Raw genomic sequence first — 14,568 nt, forward strand, 5'->3', positions numbered from 1 at the left:
AAACGTATCGAAAATAGTTGGATTTTATCGTTTGTGAAACGCACTCATCCTTAAAGTGCATTATAAGTTGTGTAAAATGTATTGCTAGATGTATTGAGCTTTTTAAATTTTGTGTGTTCTCTGGAGGATCCGATTGCAAAGTGCTCACACCCTAATTTCAGAAAACATTTTATAATCTAAAATTAAGACAATAGAAGATCTACTCCCCAACGAATGTACTCTGTTGTAAGTGGAATTGACAGTCCTAAATAGTAGAATTGCCTGCAGAGATGTACATGTATTTTTGTCTTTCTAATGGCTGAGTTTTTATGTGATTTATTTTTTTGCCTGGCTTTTTTTGTTTTATCCCTATAATCTGATATATTGTATAACATTTAGTGAGGAAATAGGCTTAGTGGGCTTCCCAAATTTAATTTAAAAATCAAGTACATTGTTAAAAAAAGAGGCAGAATTATTCCAAAAAGCCGTTGCTTGTTAAAGCATCGTGGATGCCAATGAGTTGTATTGTGAGAGATGTGAACTTCTGGCTGATTTTCTTGTTTATCTAACCTCCTGATACAACTTTTCGTTTTTTGGTATCAAATACAGCTTCTCTATTTCTTTAACTTTAAATAAAACCACTTATAACCTTTAAAATCTCCATATGATATTTCAGTATTTTATGTGCAATTGAGTATTGATTGCCTCAGATTGAAAGGGAAATTAGTTTCCCCCACACCAAATTAAAACTGAAGTAATTATTGCAGTCAAATAATATGTTTTTACTATCACCAATTTCATTTTGAATAATTAAGGTACTGTGATTTCATATTACTACTGCTACAGGATTACAACAGTGTACATATGTCTACACATTGTAGGAAGTTGGCTCTGTACATACTATTTCAAAGTAAGAGATAGTGTGCACAGAGTCCAAGGGTTCCCCTTAGAGGTAAGATAGTGGCAAAATTAGATCATTCTAATGCTCTATTTTGTGGTAGTGTGGTCTAGCAGTAGGCTTATCAGAGGGTAGTGTTAAGCATTTGTTGTAATAAATGAGGAACACACTCAAAGACTTAACTCCAGGCACATAGTTTTTATAGAGAAAAATACATTTTCTTAGTTTATTTTAAGAACCACATGTTCAAGATTTGAAGTAAACACATAAAATGCAAGGTACTTCACACAGGTAAGTTAGGAACTTTGAACTAAAGCAATATCATATACAGTCTATGTTAAAATGGCAATAAGCTATTTTAAAAGTGGACACTGCAAAAATCAACAGTTCCTGGGGGAGGTAAATAAAGGTTAGATTGTGAGGTAAGTAAGACACTTACAAGTCTCAGTTCCTGGGCATAGGCAGCCCACCGTTGGGGGTTTAAGGCAACCCCAAAGTTACCACACCAGCAGCTCAGGGCCAGTCAGGTGCAGAGGTCAAAGAGGTGCCCAAAACACATAGGTGCCTATGGAGAACAGGGGTGCTCTGGTTCCAGTCTGCCAGCTGGTAAATACCCGCGTCCCCTGTGGGGGCAGATAAGGGGGGTTTTGTAGAGCACTGGGGGGGACAGAAGTAGGCACACAAAACACACCCTCAGCGGCACAGGGGCGGCCGGGTGCAGTGAGCAAAGCAGGCATCAGGTTTTAGATAGGAAACAATGGAGGGACCCGGGGGTCACTCTAGCGGTGCAGGCAGGCACAGGGGGGGCTTCTCGGGACAGCCACCACCTGGGCTAGGCAGAGGGTTGCCTGGGGGTCACTCTTGCACTGAGGTTTGGTTCCTTCAGGTCCTGGGGGCTGCGGGTGCAGTGCTTGGTCCAGGCGTCGGGTCCCTTGTTACAGGCAGTCGCAGTCAGGGGGAGCCTCTGGATTTTCTCTGTAGGTGTCACTGTGGGGGTCCAGGGAGGTTGTCTCGGGCTACTCATGGGGTCGCAGTCGCCAGGGAGTCCTCCATGTGGTGTTTGTTCTCTGTATCTCGAGCCAGGGGCATCGGGTGCAGAGTGTGAAGTCTCACGCTTCCGGAGGGAAGAGTGAGTTCTTTGAAAGTTGCTTCTTTTTTGCAAAGATGTAGCTGTTGTTGAGCAGAGCCGCTGCTCACAGGAGTTTCTTGGTCCTGGGGGTCAGGGCAGCACTGGGGCTGGGGCCTGGTTAGCAGGGTCCCAGCACACTTTCAATCAAAACTTAGCATCAGCAAAGGCAAAAAGTCAGGGGGTAACCATGCCAAGGAGGCATTTCCTTGCACACGTTGATAACAATACCACTGTAGTGCCATGAGGTAAACCATCATGATGCAGGGCTATGCTGTAATCACTTTGTATTGTTACAGTGCATATCAATATAAGCCAGAAAAGGTGTAACAATAAAAACAAATGGCAGTACAGAGACCTCAAAGCAAACGACCCAAGATGAAGATGTAATTGGAAAAGGTTGACTAGAAAGTCAATGACATTAAAGAGTGCAAGTGGGTACATTTAGTATGGTGGCAGTCTGTGCGTGGGTCTCGTTCCTCCAAAAAGATTAGTGGTCCTGTGTGGCAGTGATGGATCCATTATTCCCCGGGGCAGAAAATGGGAACATGGGAAAAAAGGGGAGAGGCAAAAGGGGTATGACACATCTCCCAGATTGTTACCATGGTGCAATGCAAATTCTTCTCTTTCTGGATCAAATTCCTTGTGGTGAGCAGTTGGCTAGGGATGGAAGCAACACTGGAGCGTAAGTAAGCATGATGACTTTACAAGAGGTTACTTGTGCCATAGTTCATGTGAAAGGAGGATACCAGAGGATATGGATCAACAACTTGTACCAAACTTTAGCACTGTCTTCCAGGCAATCTATAGTCCCAAAAAGGTAGTTAGGCTGGTCTACATAACAAAACGGGGCTAGGGTTTTTAGTGGGCAGTGCATCATAAGTGTATAATGGGTCATAGGTCCTATCACTGCTGCATAATAAATAGCCATGTTCGTTATATTTATATGTAGTTGTAGGAAAAGATGAGGGAATTCAAAAGTAGCCCATGTGTGAGAGTGTCCTATATAGATTCTGCCATGAAAGGTAGAGTGATGTAGTTTGTGGGGGGAGATTCGGGTAGCACCCTATGAGGTTTTCACGAAATATCATCGGACCAAGTCAATAATGGATAATTGAACATTAAGTCTATGTATAATGTATTCCTGACTAGCAATAACCATCATATCTTTCTACCTGTCAGTATGTGACAGAACCATTGGCCATTTCCATAGCCAAACTTTACACAGTTTTGCAACCCAGAGTGCCATTGCAAACAATTATATCCTACAGCTGGTTAAAACTGTAAAGTCTGCCATTTTATACTGTATGTACCGGAAGGCTGGTCAAAAGAGGTGATGGCCATAGCTTGTCCTCATGGATGGCTATATCTATAACAAGTAGTGGATGAGATTTGGGCCAGACCATAGGACATAGGATGTCACAGTCCATCCGACCATATCCCCCGCACTTAGGTTACATTTGGCCCATATGCACCAAATTCTGACTTGTGACCATGTAATTGTTCGTTTTTTCTATCAGCTGAACAGATACAGTGTGTAAAAACTATTGTTGGATTGGTGTCCTATAAAACTATCTTGGGGTTATGGAGACAGTTCTAAGTGACTTGGGCTTTGACCATAGGCTTCTTGGTTTATCGTCATGTCATCACAACACTTTGATATCACTGCAGGATAATAATCAGCTTAAAGGCAGAAATGCTGACTTTTGGACTGGGGAACCAGGTTTAAGTCCTGGAGTCGACTCAACATCCTGTTATTCTAGGCAAATCATTTAATCTCCCATTGCCCCCCAAAATACCTGACCTTGTATATTGTAATCTAGTGTTCATGTAAAAGAGCCAACTTCTCATTCTATAAAACTGTTACATAAAACATATACTCATTTGCTGTGTGTCCTTTATAAATATATAAACAAATGGATATATTTGTATCTGTGGCTTTGTGTGATTGAAATGATTGATCTGTGATGCTGTGTTTATGAACCCATATAATAGTAATGGTATTTAAATATTCTATAGGTCTGAATACGGGTGGAGCATTATATAATGACCAGTTGGTACACCCCTGTTTACACATGGTTCGGATTTGCGAGTTTGAAGGTATTTCACGCATTTGATAATTATCGGATGCGTTACATTCCTCAACCTTAATTAAATTTCAACAGGTCAATCCTTCGGAAATATAAAAGGAAAATGCACACAGTAATTACTGTGCAAAATTCACTTAATGTCAGTGGTAAATGCTTTCGTTTGTCCCGCCTTGAGACTCTTTTTGTCACGCCTTGCAGACTGCCCCTGTTACATGGATTATTGCAGAATTGCCTTTATATTTCAGCATGGGCAAACAATTTTTTCTGTTTCGCCTCTCCCCTTCATGCTGCATGGCGGCCATGGCGCGCACAGTGAACAGGCACAACAGTGTGAACTGGATTGGCAGTATTGGAGCGCTGGTCACATGGTTCACAGTTAACTAATCAGAGTCATTTCTTGTGTCCCCTTAAAACACTTGAAATTGGTAAATGCTTTACATAAAACACAAATCCTCAAAGCGAAAGCGGCTTTCCCGGAACAGCTGGAGAGCCGATACTACAATACTCACTGCATTTGGGAAAATCGCTCCATAATGCTTTGAAGGGCATTACTTTCATAAAACATTTTTGCTCTTACCTCAGTCTCTGGTGGTCCTAGGACAATGGGACCACCTACAAAACGTTCAGCACAATATGCTCTTTCTGTCTAAAGCATCTCTGGGTCCCCACACTAAGTTAGTGGGAACCCCAAAATAGGAACCCCTCCCACCATTGAGTATCTTTTTAAGCACTCTCATGGCTGGAACTTCTGTTTTACAGCTGGGAATAGCTTGTGTTTGCCTTGTTTGTAATATCATTGCTATAGGCCTGCTACCCCTGAAAATATGTAATGCACTCTGCCCTCCAGGGGCTGAATATGTGGTTACACTGCATTATTTAATGCCATTTTCTTTTTGTGTGGTTATGCCCTCTAGAAGCTAACTATATAGTTACATCACCATGTTTCTTACAAATGCTATTTTCATTGTGGTGTCCTCTAGGGGCTGTTCTAAACATTACAGTCATATCAACATAATGCTTTGCAGGCATTACTTTTACAAAACGTTTTTGCTCATAACTCAGCCCGTGGTGCTCCTAGGACAATGGACCACCTTCAAAACATTGACCACAGTGTGCTCTTTCTGTCTACATCATCTCTGGGTCCCCAAACTCTCATAGTGGGGACTCTAAAATAATAACCCCTACCACCATTCATTATCCTTTTAAGCTCTCTCATGGCTGGAACCTTTGTTTTACAGCTGGGAGAAGTTATGTTTATGGGCCTTGTTTTGTAATATCATTACAGTAGGCCTACTACCCTTGAAAATGTCTAATGCATTTTGCCCTCTAGTGACTAAATATATGGTTACACTGCATTCATTTCTCCCATTCCTTTTTATGTGGTTATGCTCTCTAAGGGCTGACTGTATGGTTACATGACCATGTTTCTTCCAAATGCTATCTTTATTGTGGTGTCCCCAAGGGGCTGTTCTGAGCATTGCAGTCAACATACAATAGTATTTGCGGCACAAAAAACACTCCACATAATGCTTTGCAGGGCATTACTTTTACAAAACATTTTTGCTCATAACTCAGCCTGTGGTGGTCCTAGGGCAATCGGTCCACCTTCAAAACACTCTTTCTGTCTACATCATGTCTGCGTCCCCACAGAGTGAGGACCCCAAAATAGTAACCCCTCCCACCATTCAGTGTCTTTTAAGCTTTCTCTTGGCTAGAATTTTTGTTTTACTGCTGGGAGAAGTTTTGTTTTAAAGGCCTAGTTTGTAATATCATTGTAGTAGGCCTGCTAGCCCTTAAAATGCCCTCTAGGGGCTAAGTATATGTTTACACTACATTACTTTCTCCTTTTATTTTCATGGGGTTATGCCCTCTAGTGGCTAACAATATGGTTACATGACCATGTTTCTTACAAATGATATTTTTGTTATGGTGCCCTCAAGGGGCTGTTGTGAGCATTACAGTCTAATGGCAAAAGTGTATTTCTGATAAAGGTTAATGTAATTGTATATGTTTTAATAGTCTCTCTTTATTACAATTATGAACATGATTCAGGCAAACTTAACATCATTGTTACACTATGACTATTTGAACACTCTTGGTATGTTTGGGTGACCCTTCCAGTTTATTTCTCCTCCATTGCTTTCTTGTTTCTTTTTGGGGGGAATTATGTTAGACAGCCAGCAACTCTGATGGTGGGGTGGTGAAAGTGGTATTCTATTGGGATTAGCATAGCAGATTTAAATTAGGATGCTAAATGGCAAAATTTCATTTTTTTGCTGCAGATAGAGGAAGAGGTTAAATGAAAGTGCTTTAGTTATATGCAGGGCCACTGGAATTATATGGCAGGAAAAGACGAAATCATGAGGCAGTGTTGACCAATTTATGTGGCAAGAAAAGTCCAGTTATGAATTTACAATGCCAACAGCTCAAATTCAAGCAAATGCCAGACCTATTTCAGATTTTCGTATCAGCTTGAAACATAAAAAAAGAAAAATCTCAGCAAGTAAAGCTAGCTGACAAAAACTATTAAAGCCAATCAGTGTGGATTTAAATTGTGCTCCACAACTGGTATATTTACTTTTCTTGCTGTTTAGAGCACTTCCTATTTTCAGGTGCGACGTGTTATAGAGGCTGATTGAGCCGGATATGAACCACTTTGACTTCTGTTCAGACAGCCTATATTTTTTTTAACTTATGCATATTCAGCTCTGAGTCGTAAATGGTTCAACATGGGTTGTCTTGTGTAAACATACAAAAAGCCTTGACCCATACTAAATTAATTTAACAAGAAAAACATTCTAGTAACGTTTCCTGTTACCCGCGCTAGGACTCTTTTGTTTTTTTTTTGCTGACCTGCTGAGCAGCCCTCCAACACCACCTGCCCAACAGTACGCATGACTAAGCCAAAAAAAGGTAGTAAGGGAATAACAAAATGCGAAGTGCAGATCATGCATATCGGCCACAAAAAAAGTTTACAGACTTGGTTGTGTCGTAGCTTTTTTTCTCATTTCTGCTTTTTATTTCTAGAAAAGGAACACTGCATACAAGTTTGAAGTGAGGTTACCTATTGTATGCTTTTACTGTTCGAGTGGGACATAGTTTGTTACATTCCAGCTAGACTAAAGCATTGCATCAACATTATACCGTCTCCTTTCTGCTAGCCAGATACCTTTCATCTTGCTTTGTGTTACGTGTCCTGCGGGGCGGCATCAGTGTCTTTCACTCTCTTTCTGAACATCCCTCTCATCTGTCTTTCTCGCCCGCACCATCAAGTCTTTGCTCACCACCACCAATGCCTTCCATTCTAGTCTTTGTCCCTGTTTACTCTTCTCCCAACCCACCGACTTTGCATTTCTACCACATCCTTCTCCCATCCATTGCCACTTGGCTCCTTTCTTCCTATCCTCCTGATACCAGTGGTGCATTGCTTAGTTGCACGTCCTTGGCATTTCATTTTGAAGTCATGTCTGAAAGGCTTCCCCTTGCTCAGTAGCGGCTGTTTCTAAAATCGAATTTTCCCTTTGACCTCGTTGCACACAAATGTGCTGACAAATCAATATACTGAGCGTAACAGTCTATGGTCTTTAATATTGACCATTAGAAATATTGTCCAAAACTGACCAGTGACCATTATTTAGTGCACAAAACTGATTACATCTCTTGTGCCCAGAGGATGTTATGCTAGCTTTCAGTCGAAGCCCTTGTTACCATTAAATTGACCTGATGGCCATCTAATGTTTCTTTAAAGTAGCTTCCCAGAACTTTGGCTACAGAGAACCTTCTATTTTCTCAGTAGAAAATGTAGCTCCTGTAATCTTCCCCTCATGACTCTGCCTGACTTCTGGCCTGTAGGTGCTTTGCTATTCAGGCAGCAGTCATCTTCAGTTGTTTGTCCTTCGAAGCCCATCAGGCCTGCGCCATTGCGACCGTGAAAGTAAATTGAAAATGAACCTCTGTTAACTTACCTCTGCGCACCGCGCTCTCTGCCCCCACCGTACCTAGAGGCTGCTCACTAGTACAGAACTAATATGCGATCTTACTCATTCAGTCACACAGATGTAGAACAATTCTTGCCGAATTGCTCACACTCATTTGATAAGCTGCTCCTGTCATTTTCAGCATTTGAGAGCGTTATTCAGTGTGACTAGTAGTTTCCATTTATTAATGTATTTTTAAAATAGTTTGTGAAACATTATGTCTTGCCACGTGGTCGTTTGAGAAATCCTGCTCTGTGGATGCTTTCGACACACCAACTCACTCCACATATTTACTTTGTGTTGGTCAGTATTGTCATGCTCTGTTGTAAAGCTTCATCTGGTGGGGGGCTTGCCACACTCTTCTTCTCCGCTACTACTCCTACTTGAGTTTGTTGTTATGTTCCGGCTTGATGTATAGGAAGCCACGCTAGGGTAGGAGTAGTAAGGACGTGGCTCATGCAACCATAGTTATGGGGTTCTATAGCAGGAGTCTTCACTGTAATGCGAGTGTGGATCTTGGAGCACCAGCCAGCTGGCCACATGGATTCATTGTTTGATTTCTAACATGGTTTGATTTCAATAGACATTCTCCTTCAAGAAGTGTTTCTGGTTTACATTTCTCAATATTATGTTTCAGTTTTTTTCCTAAAATAAACGTGCATGGCCTCTATTGCGCAGATGTCCCATTAAAGTTTGCACCCGAAATGACTGAGCCTGAATTCATAAACCTGTGCCTTGGTTGAGTAAATATATGAGCTCGCAGTTTTATGTGTCTGACCTCTTGATTGGCAGGTTGAGAAGAGCACACTGAGCCGTGGCTGTTGAAGGCACTCTTAAGTATTGCCAACCTCTGGAGTTGCTTGCATAATACGGCTTCTCCACAACATCACAGACATAAACAAGTGCTGTTCCTCTTCTGTTCCCGTTCCAGAAGCTTGTAAATGACTTCTACCTTTGTTTTAGTAGCGTCTTCTTGACCACCAAGGTCCATTCTGTTTGGGTGGCATGTTCTTGTCAAGATGGGTGGTTTGATGTTTAAAAAGCAGTTCTGTTTGAAGATCTTCTCAGTCTCAGTACTTGTACTAGTGCCACCTCATTACCTGATTACTCTCCTCAGATATCTTCCCATAGGAAACTTTTCAAGGGATCTTACATTTGTGGCCTAATGGATTGTTTTCTATGTGCATGTGTTTCCTATTTCCCTATATGTTATAACATGTATATTTAATGAATGCTCAGTTATAAACCACGTTAGCCTGATACATACTATTCAAGGTCATTCACCTTTATGTAGGCATCTTTTTACTGTCAGGTATGGTTGTGGATTGTTGTATACAGCAGCCACCGGAAAGAAATGAAAAGAGGCAATTCTTATATTCAGTGAGAAACACAAGACTTTTCCAGTGAGAGCATGATGTGTCTGACATTTCAAACATCATCAGTCCCTTGGAGAAGGCAAACCTCTTTCTAATCCACTAGAAAGGCAGGTCCCTCCATGCCTCTTGGCCCTTGTGATCAGTTGTATTACACGTGCAAATCCATGGCTTTACCGCCTCACTTCATGACAGTAGGGCATGTAACCAGAAACCCTCCTGCAGAGCTCCAAATGGCAGGACACACTTTGGGAACCTGAATGTATCTTAGCAAGGGATTTCCCTTGTAAATCATCCTCTGGTATAAATAACCTGTGGCTGAAGCTTTCTAAGGCAGCAGGAATTAACAAGATTTCATTGCTGTGTTAATTTGTGTTCTGGGGATTCTGCCAGGACAGGAATGGATATGACTTGGAAACAAAAAGACAGTGTATTTTGCAAGACATATGTAGGTTTGCATCGGATTGCAAAACAGTCTACTGTGCTGTGAGTTTAAAAAATCCTTACCTTCATGAGTTCTGGTCACCGGGTAGGAAACCACTAACAGATGAAAGCATGAGTGTAAAAATTATAATTGTTTTACCTGTCATATCAGCAGTAAAGTTGCATGTATTTTAGAGTGTGCCCTGGTGTTAACGTTTGTTTAAGCAATGATTGTTTAATGTGATGTAGTAACTATTTAGCCTAAAGGAACAAAACTCAGTGTGGTGAGATTTGTGAGCACGTCGTGCTTGTTGGTTTGGATCCCTCAGTTTAATCATGTTCTCGGCCTCTAAGCCATGTACGCATGGCCACCATGTGCACAAGGCGAGCGACACAGAAACCAGCAGGGGGCAGTAAAGAGCACTGTGACGCTGCAGGAACAGTACTCTATCTGGAGGGATGCGGCATGGGCAACAAAAAGCATTTTTTTCAGTTTGGTGCAAATATTCTTTGCACCATTCTGAGGTGACACTCTTCTTTAACTACATTCAGATTGCTTGTTAATAAACCCATTTCAGTTTTTCATTCACCAGATCGGTTAGGCCATGAACATTTCTCTGAGGTGTATTAGAGAGCCTAAATTGATTTTATTTTCCTTTAACTGTTATCAAAATAGCTGGAGGCCGTTATGTTTGCTATGTTTGCTTTAGATGCTCTTAACAAAAAATAGGTGTAAGGAGAAGATTGCAAAAAGCAGAGATGGTGAAGGTAAACTTAGTGATTTAAGCACACAGTTACAAGAGACTCAAGTATACTGGATCAGAGGTTCTTATCCTGTGGTCCGTACACCGCATTGAGATGATTAAATAATACTTAAAAACCATTGGAGTGTCCACCTTGGAGTTCTTTCATGATCATTGCAGTGTTGCAGGAGATTCCACTGTCACGGACAGAGGCACCTACCCTTTGAGAGTCTGCAACGAAGAGTGCAAGCAAGTGTTTGCCATATATATATATATATTTTTTTTTTTTCACTGAAAAAAAAAAGGTTAAAGGGACGTTATAGTTAGGTGAAAATGTCAATTAAAACATGCCATTTAAACTAACAAAACCACTGAAATTCACCAGTTATAGTTATCTCCAGGAACTATAACTCTAAAGTAACTATAAGTTGCGCCCCCGCCATGTCCAGTGTTTTCATAAATTATGTAATTTCAGATGTTGCTGTGATGTTATCAGTGATGTCGTAAATCATGTCATGAGTGATGCTTCTGGTGGGGTAATTAGCAGTGCCTGGCAAGGGAACAAGTTATAGTTCCTTGAGATAAGTATAACTGGTGAATTTCAGTGGTTTTGTTCATTTAAATTGGCATGGTTTAACTGACATTTCCACCTAATTATAACATCCCCTTAACCTTTGTTTTTTCAGTGAATTTCGAAGGTTTTTTTTTTAATGTAAAGTAATATTTACTTATCACACATAAAGCCAACCTCACACCAGGCATGGATTTTTGGCCAGCAGGATCCAACCCCCTGCTATGCACATCCTGGAGCCATGTACAGCATGGAGTTGGCCACCTGGCATGCAGCCATGTCCTCCGGCCAATCCCCTGCGGGCAGCCTGCACCCCACCATTATTGGCCTTTGGCTGTGAGCACCGTGTGGCTAGGAGCAAGACATGCCCTTTGGCCAGGTCCTGTCCCCGACCTCCTGCATGCATCAGCCCTCCCCTTTTTTTTCTTCTTTTGAGGGGGTTCTGTGGTTCCACCTTGACACCCAGTGTAACACCCCTGAGTGTCACTCTGGAACCGCGGATCCAGAGTGACACCTAGGGATGTTGTTGTGGATCCACGGAACCCCCCAAAAAGATCTTAAATAAACCCCAGGAGGGGGTCCCTCTTTGACCAACCACAAGGCCCAAGGGACAGGGTAACCCTACCCTCCACCCTTATATCTTTTTTTTTGTTGTCTTTTGTTGGACTTGGACCAAGTCCTAAGACGATGTCTGCAACTTTTCTGCTTGTTGCCATCAGCCTATCACAATGCATGATTGAGCATGCGAAACTGCTGATCCACTGCCTTAATTACTCAAAACTAGTGAATGGTTTTAAACCAAATCACAAAATGTGCTCTTTCTCGACCCCGATCTAGCTTTCTGCCAAATGTGGTGTAAATCCGTTCAGCAGTTTGGACTGTAGCTGTGTCTAAAGTTACTATGGAGAAATGAATAGGGAAAGCAAAGTTTTTTTGGTTTGCTAATAAATTTGACACCGTTTGACATATCGTAACAACATTTTCAAAACTAGTTTGGCTCTCACTTCAGTTATATTTATCTCAAGAAACTATAACTCGTGCCCTAAAGTAACTATAATTCACACCCTTGCCGTGCACTACTAATTACCCCACATATTACAACAGTCATGACATCTTCTATGACACCATTGATATTGTCACTGTAACATTTGCAATAAAATTATTGATTAGAAGACTGTGCATGGCAGGGTTGTGAGGTGTAGTTACCTTAGGGCGCGAGTTGTAGTTTCTTGAGTTAAGTAGAACTATAACTGCTAAATTTCTATGGGTTTGTGTGTGTTAAATCTGAACCTGACCATAGCGTCCTTGTAACTTTTGCTTTCTTAGTAAATTTCTAATGTTTTTTTTATTTTGATTTCCTAACCATAACATCCCTGTAACTTTAGTTTTTTTTCTGTGAATATACATATGTATGGAACAAGTACAGTAAACAAAAGATAGAATGGATGATGGGTGGCCTCAGCTGAATTACTGATAAAAGAGACCATACATTAAGAGCCCAAAGACAAAATGAAATGCTGATGTACAGTTGTTTCTGTATCTGTGTGTATTGTTTTAAGGATCAAATTGAAGAAATTGCATAGACTTAGGTGCTTGGCTTCCGGTAATGTTTCAGTAGGAGTACCCAGATTCCAGTGATGATTTAGGAGTCCACAGAAGTCAAAAAGTTAAGAACAACTGTACTAGATAATTATGTTCTAGCTGTAATATTTTAGCAATGTGCAGATATAATATTGTTTTCTTTTAGCTTTCTGTTACCTTAGGGGCAGTAGTCTTCAATATACAGTGTTGAATGTCAAGTAAAATTGTGCCTCTACCCTTTTTTGGGTATCTTTATCTATACCTTTAAAATACAGAAATATTGAAACAATGTTTTAAAGCTTCCTCCTAATCATGAGTATTGCTCAATACAGAGAGGACTGATTGAAATTGTGTTAATCTTGAGGCATTTCTTTCCATTTCAGGAGAGCTATGAATTTGGGAATTTTACGTGACCCAGGTTCAGAAGTTGAGGACAGACAATACCAAATAGACTTGCAGTCCATCAACATAGGTACCGCCCAATGGGATCAGCTTAAACCAGAAAAAGATAGCAGCAAGGGTGGGGCACTGACGGAGAGTGAGCGAAACTCGCAGAATCCAGCTCTGGAGTGGAATATGGCTAGCAGGTAGGCAATAATGAAGAGCTAAGGCATTTTGTCCGTTTGATGGTCATCTATAAAATAATATTGTAAATCATAATGTTTTACATTCTATTGTTATTCCTTCTCTATTTTTTTGGCACTGATTACTTGTAGCTGAGTTGTAACTTAACACATCTAGTCAGTGAATGATTTAATGCCGTATAATACTTGATATAGAGCTATGTTCAAACCTGTAATTAACAAATAATACAGAAGCATTACCAAGCCCAACCTTTCTGTGAGTGTGTCAGCCTAATATTGAAACATAGACTCAGTACTGTTGTTCCCTTATGTAGGAAGTTGGCTCTGTATGTGCTATTTCAAAGTAAGGAATAGCATGCACAGAGTCCAAGGGTTCCCCTTAGAGGTAAAATAGTGGTAAAAAGAGATAATACTAATGCTCTATTTTGTGGTAGTGTGGTCGAGCAGTAGGCTTATCCAAGGAGTAGTGTTAAGCATTTGTTGTACATACACATAGACAATAAATGAGGTACACACACTCAGAGACAAATCCAGCCAATAGGTTTTGTTATAGAAAAATATCTTTTCTTAGTTTATTTTAAGAACCACAGGTTCAAATTGAACATGTAATATCTTGTTTGAAAGGTATTGCAGGTAAGTACATTAGGAACTTTGAATCATTTCAATTGCATATACTTTTCAAGTTATTGACAAATAGCTATTTAAAAAGTGGACACTTAGTGCAATTTTCACAGTTCCTGGGGGAGGTAAGTTTTTGTTAGTTTTACCAGGTAAGTAAGACACTTACAGGGTTCAGTTCTTGGTCCAAGGTAGCCCACCGTTGGGGGTTCAGAGCAACCCCAAAGTCACCACACCAGCAGCTCAGGGCCGGTCAGGTGCAGAGTTCAAAGTGGTGCCCAAAACGCATAGGCTAGAATGGAGAGAAGGGGGTGCCCCGGTTCCGGTCTGCTTGCAGGTAAGTACCCGCGTCTTCGGAGGGCAGACCAGGGGGGTTTTGTAGGGCACCGGGGGGGACACAAGCCCACAAAGAAATTTTACCCTCAGCGGCGCGGGGGCGGCCGGGTGCAGTGTAGAAACAAGCGTCGGGTTCGCAATGTTAGTCTATGAGAGATCTCGGGATCTCTTCAGCGCGGCAGGCAGGCAAGGGGGGGGTTCCTCGGGGAAACCTCCACTTGGGCAAGGGAGAGGGACTCCTGGGGGTCACTTCTCCAGTGAAAGTCCGG

General features: G+C 41.3%; 1 protein-coding gene across 3 annotated transcripts in view; it reads left to right on the top strand.

Moving 5' to 3' along the window:
* VPS13B (vacuolar protein sorting 13 homolog B) overlaps nt 1-14,568 on the top strand; it is a 2,423,697-nt gene that overhangs the window by 1,454,334 nt on the left and 954,795 nt on the right. For all 3 annotated transcript variants that reach the window (XM_069220546.1, XM_069220545.1, XM_069220547.1), the window contains exon 31: nt 13,145-13,348. In XM_069220546.1, the coding sequence (XP_069076647.1) occupies nt 13,145-13,348 (204 nt within the window). The remainder of the gene's footprint in view (nt 1-13,144; nt 13,349-14,568) is intronic.

Source organism: Pleurodeles waltl, chromosome 2_2, assembly GCF_031143425.1.
Source record: "Pleurodeles waltl isolate 20211129_DDA chromosome 2_2, aPleWal1.hap1.20221129, whole genome shotgun sequence".
NCBI lineage: Eukaryota > Metazoa > Chordata > Amphibia > Caudata > Salamandridae > Pleurodeles > Pleurodeles waltl.